Source organism: Penaeus chinensis, chromosome 41 (genome assembly GCF_019202785.1).
Source record: "Penaeus chinensis breed Huanghai No. 1 chromosome 41, ASM1920278v2, whole genome shotgun sequence".
Lineage (NCBI taxonomy): Eukaryota > Metazoa > Arthropoda > Malacostraca > Decapoda > Penaeidae > Penaeus > Penaeus chinensis.
Genome location: NC_061859.1, coordinates 1,098,439 through 1,115,532, shown reverse-complemented (window position 1 = coordinate 1,115,532; position 17,094 = coordinate 1,098,439). Strand labels below are relative to the sequence as shown.

Sequence of the window (17,094 nt, the reverse complement as noted above, 5' to 3'; positions counted from 1 at the left end):
TGATGTATGTGTGTATGTATGTATGTTTATATATACATATATATATATATATATATATATATGAATAAGTATATATATATCTATATCTATATATATACATACTTATTCATATACATATATACTTATTCATATATATATATATATGAATAAGTATGTATATATATAGATATAGATATATATATATACTTATTTATATATATATATATATATATATATATATATATATATATATATATATGTATATATATAAACATACATACATACACACATACATCATATATATATATATATATATATATATATATATATATATATACATATGTGTGTGTGTGTGTGTGTATCAGAGCATGGCATTTTGGTTTTATTATAATTAACAATAATTGTGTTTCTCCTTTGCATGCGCAAGTCCTCTGTAATGAAGTATGATACGTGTTAGAAATTACATTATGATTTAGTAATCGTATTTGAATTACCAAAAAAATATAGTTAGTGACAGCTAAAATAATTAAATAAATGCCAAGACACATCTGTCAAATTCCATAAATACGGTCAACTTGTGGTTGCCAGATTCATTATATCCGACCACATAACTGTGGTCAGCGAATGGAAACCGATATTTTAAATGACAGCATACACACACGAGCCACTATCGGTTGTCGTAACCCGCAACTTTAGTGCTATTCTTGGCTGCCTGTCACGGCGTCCTTTCCGTGAGGGCAGTGTTAAGAAATGACCTTTATAGTGTTGTCTGATTTAAACACTTATCGCAGAGGTGGAGCAGAGACCAGCGCCGTGTGATTTAAATCTGAACGATTGCAGTGATATCCCGAAGTAATAAAAAAATGTATGAGGGTGTTATATTCACTCTGTAAGAAATGTGTGAAATGCTCAACGCAATAGTCTTATAGCTATAGGTGCACACAGCACTCCTTCGCTTTTTGCATTTATACTTCACAAAGAGAGTGCATACAGCTGTTTCTTCATCGAGACCTGACATCTGTGAGCGTCACCGAGTGGCCCGTGTGCACGGTGCCCCTACTTATCATTTTTTTTGTGGTGGTCACTGACCACAAAAAGTTGCTTGCTTGAACTCAGCCTAAGATTTCATGTGTTAGCCTCTTCCTTAATAGGTACTTGAATTAGATAACTGATATAAACAAATATAATGATGATTACTACATAAAAATAATAATAATGAATAAAAAATAAATAAACATTTAGTTGGTAGCTATCTCTTCCTTTCGCTATATTTGAGAATCTTACGAATGTTGCATAATTATTGAAGATGTATTAATCTATGGATAAACTTCATTCATTATTTGATAATTGAAAGGGAAATGATGAACAAGCAGAACAAAATCCAGGAACACTTCGATTCACTTTCAAAAATGCATTGCAAAATCACAAAACAAGGTCAGTCAGACCTTAACATAGGATTTGATATCTTCAATAATCGAGTGGTCCGTAGCTGCCTTTCTGAATAGCTGCCGACCTGAGTGACCTAAGACATCGAGAGAGGACCGGTAACTCCTTGGAGGTCACTCGTGAACCGCCAAACACGAGTAAGTGCAAGGAATACCTGTGAACTTTTCCTTAAACAGGGTGGCGGATTATATATCCATTTCTGCTGTGATTTTTTTTTTTTTTGTCCTTTCTATCAAGCTCTTTAATGCTTATTGTGGTACTAATATATGTTAAAACTCTTGATCAGTATGTTTTACCTTCGTCAGTAAATCACAGTCAAGAAAGCTAATTAGAAGTGAAGCGGATTCTATCATTATTGCCTAAAATATTTCAGACTGGTTGGTATTATGTAATTCTGTTGACAACATCGTTTTTATCAAACTACCCAGTCAATTGTGCTAATTAAAAAAAATAATTATTATACACTGGCATCGATGTAACATTTAATTTTGTTTTTTAATGTTTGTTTTTCAGTTAACCAGTTTTGTGCTTACATTTTTCCAGACATTATGGACCTTGTGACGATTAACAATCTTTAATGGTAATCATCATGGAAAAAAAATTCTTATATGAAAAGAAACTTTTTCTACTACAACACGTTTACCAACCAGTCCTCAGTAAAGCAATTAAAAAAACTTCTGATTATTTAATTGTTATCGTTTAATTTTGGTATAAATATACAAGTTTAATCAAGAATTGTTATTAATCATATATTTAAATGTAATTACTTTTGTTTAGTTTTCATCACAACGATGTTTTCATTATGATAATCACGAAAAAGGATTTGGAAAAAATAAAAAATAAATATAAATAAACACGGTTAGGAAAGTAATTCGCATCTATCGGTTTAATATTGACAGCCAATAGATTTATATTTATCTATATTTCATTTTAGCACGGAATTTTCGGAATATCAGAAGGCGAGCTAAAACGAAAAATGTAAATGTAATTTGAAACATCATCTAATTACGTATCGTTTTGTATCTAATTCCATCGAAAATTTCATTGGAGCAAACGCAGTGAAATTATGAAGGGTAAATAAGATTGTACATATCTGCGATTAAAAAGATTTATTTATTTATTTATTCATTATTTTTTTTTTTTTTTTTTTTTTTTTGGGGGGGGGGGAGTTGCTGCCACCTAGTTCAACGCTTGCAAATTGCCACAAAATCAAGGCATGCCCACCCCATGTGTGTGTGTGTGTGTGTGTGTGTGTATCTCTATATCTATGTATGTATATATACAGCCATACACATATATAAACATACATATATACATATATACACACGCACATACACACACACACACACACACATATATATATATATATTTTTTTTTTATATATATATATATATTTTATATATATATATATATGTGTGTGTGTATGTATGTATGTATGTATGTATGTATGTATGTATGTATGTATGTATGTATGTATGTATGTATGTATGTATGTATTTATGTATGTATGTATGCATGTATAAGAATGCACTTTTGACACACAAACAAATATCTCCATCCCAGATTTCCTCTACTCTCACTCAGTAAAGGATATTACTTACATTGAAGAAGTGCGAGGTTTCAACGTTACAAGTAATAATGAGTTGATACATACCGGTGTTATCTTGCATTTGAATCAATGTCCCAATGACTTTAATAAAACTTATCGCAAGAGGTTTCGAAAACGACTGAAATCAACTGATGGGGTTTATCCTTCGAATGGATTGGCGAAATACTATAGAAAAAATCGATAAACAGATGTATGAAAAAGATGATGTAGAGGGATAGCAAGATAGAAGTTTGGACACATACAAATATATGTGTATATACATATATATACATATACATATATATACATATACATATATATACGTATACATATACATATATATACATATGCATATATATGTGTGTGTGTGTGTGTGTGTTTAAATGAGTATATATAATATATCAGTGACGCCAGAGCTGGTCGTTTTGATGAGGATCCCTCTTTACCGTAGACTCATATCAACTAAAACAATCATTCATAAACATATCAAATTAATTACACGTTCCCTTAACTATATACCAAATATCTATATGTTTTTATATCTGTTTCCCCAGTTTGAAATGTGCTATGGATATCCCGGGAAGGTGTTAACTTGGCTCCATCACGTCACGCAGGCGCCAAATATCGACTGAAAGAGGTTACCAGTTCGCAAGAATTTCAGAAAATGATTATTTTTTTCCTTCTGTCACTTTCGATTAATGAATGGATTTGGTGAAATGTATATACAAGTGTGAAAGTAGGTGAGTGTAATGTTATGTTTACGCTGTTGTAAATGATTTTTGCTCGAGTTCCTGCTACTTCGCGTAAACTCAAAATCTTTTTCTGTGAATGAAATGAAGATAGAATTCTGCTTACGGATATTTTTTTCCTTCAAGAAATGACTAATGAGGAAACAAAGCTCTATTAACTTCCTTCAGAATAGGCGTTTTCACTCATAATTAGACTAAAGCCGAAGTACTTTTCCCAACCACACACACACGAGAAGGGGAAAAGAGTGCGTGGCAACTCGACCCGACCCAGCAGCACACTCCAGCTTCAAAACATAACATCAAAATGGCGCAAGTGAGGTATGCTGTCATCCTTCTTAAATTGCTCTTGTACTCAGCATGCCTCGTGGCCGTGCGTTCTCAGCCTGACAATCACAGTGAACACTTGTCGACGATGGTAGATGAGCAAAGCGGGAAATTAACCACAGAGACGGAAGCGGCTCGGAAAAGGCCCATTCCTAAACCCTCGCGTACAGTGGACAACGTAGACGAGGGAAACATCCAAGGCATCGGTGACAGTGGAATCGAAAGAACAGTTAAACAAGAGGAAGAAAGCAGTGTGGATAAAGTAAATAGGAAAAAGAGCGACAACGGAAATAAAAGGAACAGTAGCAGCGCACGTAGTAACCTGCCCGCGGCTAAGCTGCAGGATCTCAAATCCTCTACTTCCTTAGTGGGAAATTTACTCCTGCTCCTGATTTCGGTTGTCATCGCTGGGTCCTTGTTCGTCATGCTTCTCTGTTTTGTCCATAAGTGGAAGGAGAACATGGGAACGGCGTAAGTATACTATTTTTCAATCATCTGCATCGAGTGACCCGAATTCTTGTATGAATCATGGATACCCCAACATTGCTTTTGATACAACCTCGAAAACCACAAGCCACATACACACATACCCAAGAATACGCCCAACCTAATCACAGACTCGTTTATATACACAAGTGAAACATCGAGAGACAATGGTACGCTCATGTGTGTACGCACGTGTGAGTTGTTGTGTGTGGGGTGTGGTGTACACAAGCCACGAGCATATAGCTGCTGAGGACCACAGTAACAGGTAATCGATCAGCCAGGGTTTTCCCCTTTGGGTAATTTACTGACGTTACTATTGATTTCCTGGTACTGTGTCACATGAGAAGGGGAGAAGCCGTGTATATATGTGGTACGTGTTTTCGGCTTTTGGTGTGTGTGCGTGTGCGTTTGTATGCATATATATTTACCAGTATGATTTTGTATTTATATATTTGCGATTGTATGTATGTATGCTGATGAACGTAAAAAATATCTAAAAAAGAAAATACATTTTATAGTCATAAACTCCAGAAGTTATTGTGATGACAGTAATAACGACAATAAAAATTATAAAGATGATATACTAGTTAAAATCATAGTAGTAACTATGATCATAATCTTAATATGGTCGTATTTTATAGATAGTTGTAATTATTATTTTATTTGCGATTCCGTAAACCAGAGTATCCTTTAAGCGTAAAATTTAAGTAAAGATTTAACAGTGAGTTACTGAGTACTGTTGGTGGGTTGTTTTCTCTGAACATTGGATGAAACAATACGATGTTTCGTTCACTTAACGTGGGTCGGTTGGTTGACACAATGCGAAGATGGGGTGGGGGGAGGATTTTTGTGTGTGTGTGTGTGTGTTGGTTTTTATACATGTTCATTTATCTGTTATTACTGTTTTTTCTCCTTCGCTCGCTCCCCCCCCCCCCCCCTCTCTCTCTCTCTCTCTCTCTCTCTCTCTCTCTCTCTCTCTCTCTCTCTCTCTCTCTCTCTCTCTCTCTCTCTCTCTCTCTCTCTCTCTTTCTCTCCTTCATGCAGATTTATTCACCAATTTCCATCCTAAAATCTGTGTTTAATTGTGTTTAAAAAAGACAAAAGAGAAAAATAAAAATTAAGGAAAAAAGGGAAAAAAAGAAAAGGAAAGGGAAATAAAATAAATAGAAACAAAATAAGTAAGATTTCTTTAGAATCATAACGTAGATTACAGAATCGACGTTCGGTTTGACTGACATTTTGATAGAAATTACATATGATGTTATAATGAATGCGTTTCGTAATACTGCGAACGTCTTAGTGGAAAGTGCAGAAGCGTTTAAAGAAGATTTGATGGCACTGTCAGTTGATCAGCTAAATGTATTAGTTGTCGATTTTCTCAGATAATCTTACCATTTATTCTATGGTGCGACCAATTACAGGATTCACTAACTTTCTTTTTTTTATTCTAATCTCCTGACACTTAATACTCCTGCTTACATAAGTTTGTTGTTTTAAAAAAAATCATATACGATGTATTTATTGCCATACACCACCTTTTTATTATTATTATTATTATTATTATTATATACTGATGGATGAAATTGCCATTGTTATTATCATTGTCAACAATATAAATTATGGTATTGTTATTGTTATCATTAATGTTACGAATGCTATTGTTAATGTTAATAATAATGATAATGATGATGATATACTAATACTTGTATTACTATTCGTATTTGTATTATTAGTATTAATATAATCATCATTATTATCATTATCCCCTTGCCGACGGATACGACGGGTAGACACGTGCTTTGCCCACTGTTAGTACTTGTTTGATTGTTTATACACATAGATGGCTATACTTGTACTAAGTCACCAATGAGCCAGTTAGGAGTACTGCCTGTCTCGCCCGTTTACCCTTTTCTTTGATTTACGAAATATTTTACATTATCTTATTTTGCTGTTACTAATATTAAAAAACATAATAATTATAATGTTTATAATAAAAATAACACCATCGATATCTATAGCACTAGTAAAAAACACGTTTTTCCCGCCAATTCAAATCACGTATGGTCACAAGGTCTACTAATTGACTCCTTTGTGGCTAAGCACTAGCAAAGCCATCTATGAGCAGACATTTCACAAAAAATATAGAAAATGGGCACAGCATTTTCCCCATTTTTTGTTCATTTTCCCCGACGGCATTGGGTTAACAATAATAATGTTATTGTTGTTTTTATTTTTATTATTGTTATTATTATTATTATTATTGTTACTATTATTGTTGCATTTATCATCTTTGTCGTGATATATTATCAACACTTTTCTTGTTGATAATGTTGATGTTATTGATGTTATTAACATAATTATCATTATTCATATTGTCCGTGAATTATATAGTTTTGCATCGCTCTGTTATTATCATTATTGTTGGTCTCATTATTATTGTCGTTGTTGTTGTCATTATTATTATTGTTGTTGCTTTTATTGTTGGTATTTTATTTGCATGTTTATATGTATATACACATGTATTTGTGTGTGTGTGTGTGTGTGTTTGTGTGTGTGTGTGTAAACAAGATGTCTGTGTGTACATACACGTATGCATATACATGTATTTATTATCATTAATATCGTCGTCGCCATTATCATATTCATCGTTTTCATCAGCATCACTATCATTATTAATATTATCATCGTTATTACTTAATGCATAATTATCATAATTTTAATCATTGCGAAAATGTTAGTATAATTCCAATATTATACACGTGATCTTCGTTTAATATCTATAAATTTCAAATATTCTTATGAAATTATATGTCCCAGAAGAGGATACCTAGAAAATATAATATTTTTTTATGACGAGGTTGGTCATTCTTTAAACAGAAAATGGAAAGGAAGAGATAATGAGGGAGGGAGGGAGGGAGGGAAGAGGAGAAAGAGATAAAAGGGAAGAGGGAGAGAGAGGGGGGGAAAAAGAGTGTGTGTGTCTGTGTGCGTGTATGTGAGAGAGAGAGAGAGAGAGATGTGTGTGTGTATAGATAATTACTTACGCCTACATATATTACACCGACGAACAGACCTGTATCAAAGATTTTAATTTACAGGAGAAATGTTTGGCCTTAGGAAAAACTTTTCCTGTGGTCAAGAATATAAGCATCGTATTTCAAAAATGGTAAATATGTGACATCACGTGCAACTTATATTTTTGGTATCATGATGTCGGGTTACATTTAGGTTTTAAGATGAGGCCATCGTAAAGTTTGAAGCTATAGGGAAGTAAGATTATATTGGAAGATTAGTATTCAAAAACAGCGACCAAGATTTTCCCCCGTGTAGAGATACTGGAGGTAAGGATGCGGTCGCTGATTTACTGGAGGCAGAAGCAAAAATCTTATTTGGGTTTTAGGAAACTGTATCGTGAAAAAAAGCAAAATCGAAATTCGATGAAATTTTTAATTGTTTTATAAAGAATGTTTGAGATTCAGATTTATATTTATATACGCACGCATATAGATATATATGTATAAGCATCTTTGTGTGTGTGTGTGTGTACACAACATATCTTACTTTCCTAATATCTATTTTCCTCCTTTTTAAATGACTGGCAATAATATTAGATAAAACTAACAACAGAAAACTGACAGTAGCAATGATAACTATATTCCACACCCGAGGTCCCCTGGATTACGTCTTAAATATACATTCAAAATTTACTAAAGAAAACTTAATATTTTTAATCTAAATATTCATTAAAATGATAACTGATGAGCATCCAAATAAGAAATAAATAAAATAAATATATTGATATTGATAGAACAAGTAAAACGAGGCAAGAAACATGATAATATTGATATTGATAAATTCATATTTTTTTTCATGCCAGGCCTTTCAGGTTAGACTGAAATTCGAAGAATGTCATAACGATAATGACGCTTATTACACTAATGATAATGAATAATCAGATTTGTTTTTCTTTTTCAACTAATTATGATGTTTATAAACTCGTAAAGAAGCTAAACTTACGATGGCCACAATACGGAACTTGAAAACTGTTCTCCAATGATTGAGTTATACACTTCCTCAAAAAAATAATAAATAAAAGATAAACAGACGGATAGGTAAGAAAATAAGATAAATGAAAGATAAACAGATGAATAAATAAGTAAATTAAATAAATGAAAGAAACAGATGGATAAACAAGTAAACAAAATAAATAAAAGAAACAGATGAACAAATAAGCAAATAAAACAAATTAAAGATAAACATGAATAAATAAGTAAACAAAATAAATAAAAGAAACATAAACAAATAAGCAAATAAAACAAATGAAAGATAAACATGAATAAATAAGTAAATAAAACAAATAAAAGAAAAACATGAAGAGATAAGTAAATAAAATAAGTAAAAGATAAACAGATGAAAAAATAAGTAAATAAAAGATAAACATATGAACAAATAAGTAAATAAAACAAAAGATAAACAGATGAATAGATAAGCAAATAAAATACAAGATAAACAGATGAACAAATAAGTAAATAAAACAAAACAAAAAAGATAAACAGATGAATAAATAAGTAAGTAAAACAAATCAAAGATAAACAGATGAAGAAATAGGCAGAAAAAATAAATGTCGCCGAGGAAACCAGTGCAGTACTACAGGTGGCACATTACTAATACGAAAATAATGATAACTATACATTCCACATCGAGGCAGAGGTGGGTTTATGAGTGGTTGAGTGTCCTTACGTTGTATTTCGTATAATCGTCATTAACATCTTGTTAGTTGTCTAATTATCATCACTGTCCTGCAGTTTACCATATAATCATTATGCAAGACATGATTACTAAATAATCAGTGTTGCTTTTTTTTCTCTTCTTTCTAAGGTGTTAGTTGTATAATAATAATCGTTATGAATCTCCCAATTATCCAAGGATTATTCTGAATACGTTTGAAAATATTGGTAAATTTAAAATAATGGAAAAAATTGCAATTAAAGATAATTATACATGAATGACCAATAGAAGCAAACATAGATAATGATAATAATAACAGAAATAATAATAATTATGATAACATAAACAATAATAATGATAATATAAACAATAATAATGATAACATAAATAATAATAATGATAACATAAATGATAATGCTAACAATAATAATAATAATAATGATAACATAAATGATAATGCTAACAATAATAATAATAATAATGATAACATAAATGATAATGCTAACAACAATAATAATAATAATGATAACATAAATAATAATGATAAAAATATTGATACACGATCAAGCCCTTTACGGAAAGCTCTCCTTCCAGGCGGTACCCCCGAGTCGTCTACTCGATGCTGCGCCAGAGCGAGGAGGAGCCCGAGGACGTCCTTGGGGAGATCCTCATCAACATAGGCTTGGCAACGCCCGAGGACACGCGGCCCATCACTCCGACGACGTCTTCAGATACATCCGAAACGTCCCAGGAGATGTCAGATCACGAGGTATTGTGTGCGAGTTTGGGATTGTCTGTAGCGGAAGGGATGTGGGTGGGGAGAGAGAATGAGAGAAAGAGAAGAGAGAATGAGAGAAAGAGAAGAGAGAATGAGAGAAAGAGAAGAGAGAATGAGAGAAAGAGAAGGGGGAGAGGGAATGAGAGAAAGAGAAGGGGGAGAGGGAATGAGAGAAAGAGAAGGGGGATAGGGAATGAGAGAAAGAGAAGGGGGAGAGGGGATGAGAGAAAGAGAAGGGGGAGAGAGAATAAGAGAAAGAGAAGGGGGAGAGGGGATGAGAGAAAGAGAAGGGGAGAGGGAATGAGAGAAAGAGAAGGGGGAGAGGGAATGAGAGAAAGAGAAGGGGAGGAGAAGAGAATAAGAGAAGGGAGAGATAGGAGGGGGTGGGAGGGAATGAGAGAAGGGGAAAAGGAGAGAATAAGAAAAGGGGGAGAGAATGAGAGAAGGTGGAGAGAGAATGAGAGAAGGGGAGGAGGAGAGAATTAGAGAAGGGGAGGAGGAGAGGAGGGGAGAAGAGGAAGAGAGAATGAGAGAAGGGGAGGAGGAGAGAATTAGAGAAGGGGAGGAGGAGAGGAGGGGAGAATGGATGCGCTGCCGTTTACGCCATCTTGGTTTACTTACCAGTTTAAAGGGAAGACAAGTTATTTAATTACTCTTTCATGTGTATTTACTCGCTCTTTTTCACATGTGTATTTACGCAAACATATACTCTCTCTCTCTCTCTCTCTCTCTCTCTCTCTCTCTCTCTCTCTCTCTCTCTCTCTCTCTCTCTCTCTCTCTCTCTCTCTCTCTCTCTCTATCCCTCAATTCATTCCGTCTTATATATATATATATATATATATATATATACATATATATAACTATATTTAAAACTTCTACATACATTTATACCACATTTTTACTACATACAACACACTTCTCCCTTGTTCACCAACAAACGATCTTCTTACGTCATCAACGCCCCGTCTCCGTAGGTGGACGTCAACGCCTTCGACGGATCCAGATTCACGACGATTCCCCTGAGGTCCGACGAGGCTGCCAGACGTCTCATGGCCCCTGAGGGCGAGGAATCGGACGAGGTGAGTGTTACGTCAGGAATACAGGAGTGTGGGAGTCTTTATTGAGTTTGTTTACTAAGCTAATGAATTGAACTGTGGTATGAGAAAATGTCAAGTAAAAAGAAGGCGGGATATTGGTATTCCAAGTAGTGATGTTTGCTATTGGAAAACGAGTGGTTGTTAACGCTTTATAGATAAAAAATATAAAAGGTTCTTTTTCTTTTTTTCAGGAATTGCTGCAGTGAGGAATGTGGTTGATAGTTAGTGGTCTTCTATCAGCTCTTCTGTTGAATCAACACGAGATTCTCGACCCCCCCCCCCTTTTTTTACAAATGCAAGAATCCTCAAGCTCTTTCCCTGCGCAAATTATAGTTCTGTGGTGACTGCTCGTTCCCAAAACGTAATGTAGAAATAAGGAAATACAGAGAACGAAGAAAAGAGAGGTAAAGGAAGAAGAAATTAATAAGAAGGATGATAAGAAAAGAAAAGGAACAAAAAAATTACGGGAAAAGAATAAAAGGGTACTACCTAGTGACCCTTTATCTTGTAAGAAACAATGGTTTTGTTTTGAAAATATAAAACATTACAGTGCACATCATACCTGCATCTTCTTACTTTCACCATCCGTCCTAAAAGAAAATCTTTTTTTCCATATATTTATAGGAATGCAGTAACAAGTGCATACATGGAAAACTTCATTGGTTTATTTGTGAAAGATATGTTATTAGAGAGAGAGGAAAAGAAACAGCAACATTTTTTTTAACATACGAATGGTCTACCTACAAAAAGAACGTTGTATAGTTGTGCTCGCCAAGGTCTGTTCCGAGAATTCATGTATCGTTTTATGTATAACAGGTCGACTAGTGGAAATACTGGCAGTTAATTAAGACACTGCAGTTTACGTTTTATTTGGAAAAACAACCAATGTTTCGTGAACAGTATGTGTTAATAAAAATATGTGAGGAAGTCTGTGATTTTCAAATATATTGACTTGATGGCCTCAGAAAATACAGACTAATCCGAGGGAAGATTATGCACCCCAATGAATTTTAAAATCATATGAATATGGCACAAATGTACATGTGTTAAAGCTGGAAATCCCCCAAACTTTATTCTCATTTTTAAGTTTCCATGTGACAGGAGTATGGGGAAAAAGGGCTTTAAAAAACATTATATAAACAAAAATATATATACAAGTATATATGTATGTATGTTTAGAAAATAAGATGCTGAAAAAAAACCCGAGGCTGAATGAATACAAAGAAAAAACAAATGGCTTTAGGATTCAGCTTGTGTAAGCAATAATGTAAATCTACAGAATTCAGTCATTTTGTCGATGCGTTTTTGTTTTATTTTGTATATTTGGTTTCCTGCTTATTTTGTTTCGAGTACCTATTCCCTGTTTAAGTCAATATCTCCTGTAGCGAGCTTAATAGTAATATCTAGAAAATCATAGAGTAAAGGAATATAAAACATTGCTTTAAAGATTATGGTACATTATGTGCGTTTGAGACATATGCTTGTTATATATATTCTAAGGCATACATATACGTGTTTTGCATTATCTACCAAATGTCCCAGGAAGTTTTACACTCTCCGTCCGAACGAAATATCATCTTTTTACACAAAATATGTATGTGCACGTGTCTATATATGCATGTATATGTGTATATAAATAAATAAATATGTATATATATATTATATACATATATATTATATACATATATATAATATATATGTATGTATATATATTTATATACGTATATTTATGTATATATAGATATGTATATATATATATATATATATATATATATATATATGTACACGTATATATATATATATATATATATATATATATATATATATATATATATGTACACGTATATATATATATATATATATATATATAATATTTATTTATATATATTGTATATATGTGTATCTATATAAATATATGTATATATATGTATATATATATATATCCTATATGTGTGTGACACACACACTCACACACACACACACACACACACACACACACACACACACACACACACACACACACACACACACACACACACACACACATATATATACATGCATACATACATATATACATATATATATGAATATATATCCATACAAATACACGTTTATCTGGATTTTTCTGTTGCTTCTTCCTCTTTTTACGTAGAACCGGCTTATTTCTGAGCTTTCCTATGGTCACCCATGACAAAAACATTGCTAAGATTCTAAACTTTGCGATTTTATACCAATAAATCTCACCATCAAGTACAGTTGGGCCAGAATGTATCTGTTTTTATGTGTTTAGAAACCTGTTTCAGTGTTCAAAAGAGACAGCGTGTGGTGTTTCGAGGCTTTGGTGAACTTTTCGAAGTGTTCATGTGATGTTTAGAAACTTCAGTGGTGCTTCAAAGTTTTAGGAATGAAACAATATTTTTGTTGTTATTATTATTATTACTATTATTATTATCATTATTATTATCATCATCATCGATGTGACTTACAAGTAGGAAGACAGTGTACAATACAAAAATAATGAAGCCCCGACTTTGCCTGATTTTGAAGCTGTTTTGCTACTTTGCATGCATTGCGGATATTACTTTTTCGCAACATTCAGTATCTTCCATTTCCGTTACCTCTGATACGTTTAATTACTCTAGCGTATATCTGAATTGTGTAAAAGAAGATTACACACTGTAGGGTAACAGAATATTCCGAGAAACCAGAATTGTTCTTATATTCTCTTTATGCAACTGTATCATATTGCAATATATGAATAGTATATGATATCCGAGGCTCGTGTGTGTGTGTGTGTGTATGTATATATGTATATATATATATATATATATATATATATATAAATATACACACACTTATATATACACTGTAGATTTTACAGAATCCCTCGGTCCTATAAAATGCTCAGTAGACTTGCAAAAGGTTGAACTACAACATATTAGCTTATGTTAAATACTATTGACCTTTCATTAAGGGACGGAAGCTATTATTAATATCATATTGTCACTAACTGGTCTAAAATCTAGGTCATCGATAACTCGAAAAGAACTATAATTGCGTACAATTTTTATCACCTAGAATGAAGGGATCGTTAATGTAAACAATATAAAACAGAATAAAATGGAGCTGACTAGATACGGGTTTATTATTCAGGATTTAGTAACCAGTCCAAGAATGAAAGAAATTATTCAGTATGTTTTGGATGAATTTATGTATGTAATTATTAGTGGTATTATAATTGTGATCAATTTCATAATCATGTTGATAATGTCATTATTATTATCTTCATTATCATTATTACAATAAGTAGTGCTAACACAATTATTATTATTAATCATTGTTATTATTATTATTATAATTATCGCTGATGATACCATTAACTTTGATATCAATATATTCTTTTTTTTTCTTTCTTTCTGTCGATTTTACTACTGTATATTAGTTTCCGATTTATTACGTATATTTTTCATCTTCAGTCGGTTTAAGTATAAAACATTTTTTTTTTTACAGAAATGGCTGATTCCTTTTCTAATTTTAGTATTAATTGTCTTTCTCTTTCAGCCAGACGGTTTTTCCTTTAAAAAAAAAAAAAAAACGGAACTGAATAAACTGTGATGATTACGTGCCACGAATATATTAGAAACAGACAGAAAGTGATTATTTAGTTGATTTTGTAGTTATTGGAAGGGTTTTTCATCCAACTTCGAAATATGTTAAGAAATCTTCCTTTTTCAGTAAGTTTGTTTCTTTTATTCATATTCTAATATATAAAAAAAAAAAAAAAAAAAAAAAAAAAAAAAAAACATTCATAGAAATGTCGAAAGTTCATATAATTGCTGTAAATGAAAATATGTACTTATTACAACAGCTTACCCATAGTCTAATAACATTTCAAAGATGTATACCCTAAAGTAAAACGATATCAAAATTGATTTTTTACTTATGAAGTCGTAAGCAAGTGAAAAATGAAAAAGTATATATTGGTACACGGCGTGATCGTAACACCGTATGTGAATGTCTTACTGTATGATATAATGTGAATGTCTCAATAAACAAAAACATACATCTCATGATAATATTACCGGTAACGATATATATATGATTATTAATTGATTTGGTTACTTAATGTGATTTTTCCGCGTTCCCAAATGTTGTAGATTTATGTTTTTGCATCTATGGTTTATTTCCAATATTGAGTAATATGCCATTATCATTATTTTCATATTTATTGTTATTGTTATTATTATTGTTATTATTTATTAGCATTATTATTCTGTAAACACGCACAGAATGATTTCCGAAGTACATTTATATGGCTTTATGTGTCTAATTGATAATGAAAATATTATCTTATTGTGTTAATCATAATCCTGCTAAACATTTATCAGCAGAAAATCAAGCCATTAGTTTTTTTTTACGGAGATGAAAAAAATCAGATCATATTTATTTCATGAAGGGTGTACCTTTTTATAAGTAAGCTCAACCTTATCAATATTGTACGAGTAATATAACTGAAATGATACATGTTTAATACGGTTATTCTTCATACACTAACCTGAAACGCACACACACACATATCTCCATGTACTATAAGTTAATCCATAGTACATGTATATTTAAACTGATATGACGTATTGAGTAAAATAGCTGGATACAATGTAATTTTTATTAATATTTCTGTTTTTGTGAAATACCTTGTACTTCCAAGAATGTAACATTTATATATGTATTTCACGGAAAAATGTAAATCCTCTAATGTCTATCATTTGGTTTCTTGTTAAATATTTGATGTTATGTTTCAGTCATGTATCTTTGTTAAATGTAAATGTATAAAAAAAAAAAAAAAAACATAGTTTATATAAAATTCCGAAATTTGACGGTCTTTATTTTCCTGTGAGATTTATAAGCAGAAAAATCAATTATCTGTAATTTATGTGTGAATACGTGGGTGTCTGTATAGATGTGTGTGCGCGTATACATATGGCTATCCCATAAAGGTAATAAGGTGATAAAAATAAAACATATATATATATATATAAGCATATATATATGTATATATACACAAATATATATACATACATACATATATATACATATATATACATACATATATACATATATATACATATATATACATACATATATACATATATATACATAAATACATACATATATATACACATACACATATATATACACATATATATACATATATATACATACATATATATAAGCATATATATGTTTATATACACAAATATATATACATATATATACATGCATATATACATATATATATGCATATATATACATATATATACATACATACATATACATATATATACATACATACATATACATATATATACACACATTCATATATATACATACATATATATACATACATATATATACATACATATATATATACATACATATATATATACATACATATATATACATACATATATATACATACATATATATATACATACATATATATATACATACATATATATATACATACATATATATATACATACATATATATATACATACATATATATATACATACATATATATACATACATATATATATTATATATATACATACATATATATATATATACATACATATATATACATACATATATATATACATACATATATATATACATACATATATATATACATACATATATATACATACATATATACATACATATATATACATACATATATATATACATACATATATATATACATACATATATATATACATACATACATATATATACATACATATATATATACATACATATATATATACATACATATATATATACATACATATATATATACATACATATATATATACATACATATATATATACATACATATATATATACATACATATA

At 31.2% G+C, this 17,094-nt stretch overlaps 1 protein-coding gene across 1 annotated transcript; it reads left to right on the top strand.

Moving 5' to 3' along the window:
* The first annotated feature begins 4,061 nt into the window (after nt 1–4,061).
* LOC125047674 lies at nt 4,062–12,761 on the top strand. Its single transcript, XM_047646030.1, has 4 exons — nt 4,062–4,557; nt 9,895–10,069; nt 11,053–11,157; nt 11,367–12,761. Exons 1-4 carry the CDS (start codon nt 4,067–4,069, stop codon nt 11,379–11,381), a joined length of 786 nt encoding a protein of 261 aa, XP_047501986.1. The 5' UTR covers nt 4,062–4,066; the 3' UTR covers nt 11,382–12,761.
* Nucleotides 12,762–17,094: the final 4,333 nt, after the last annotated feature.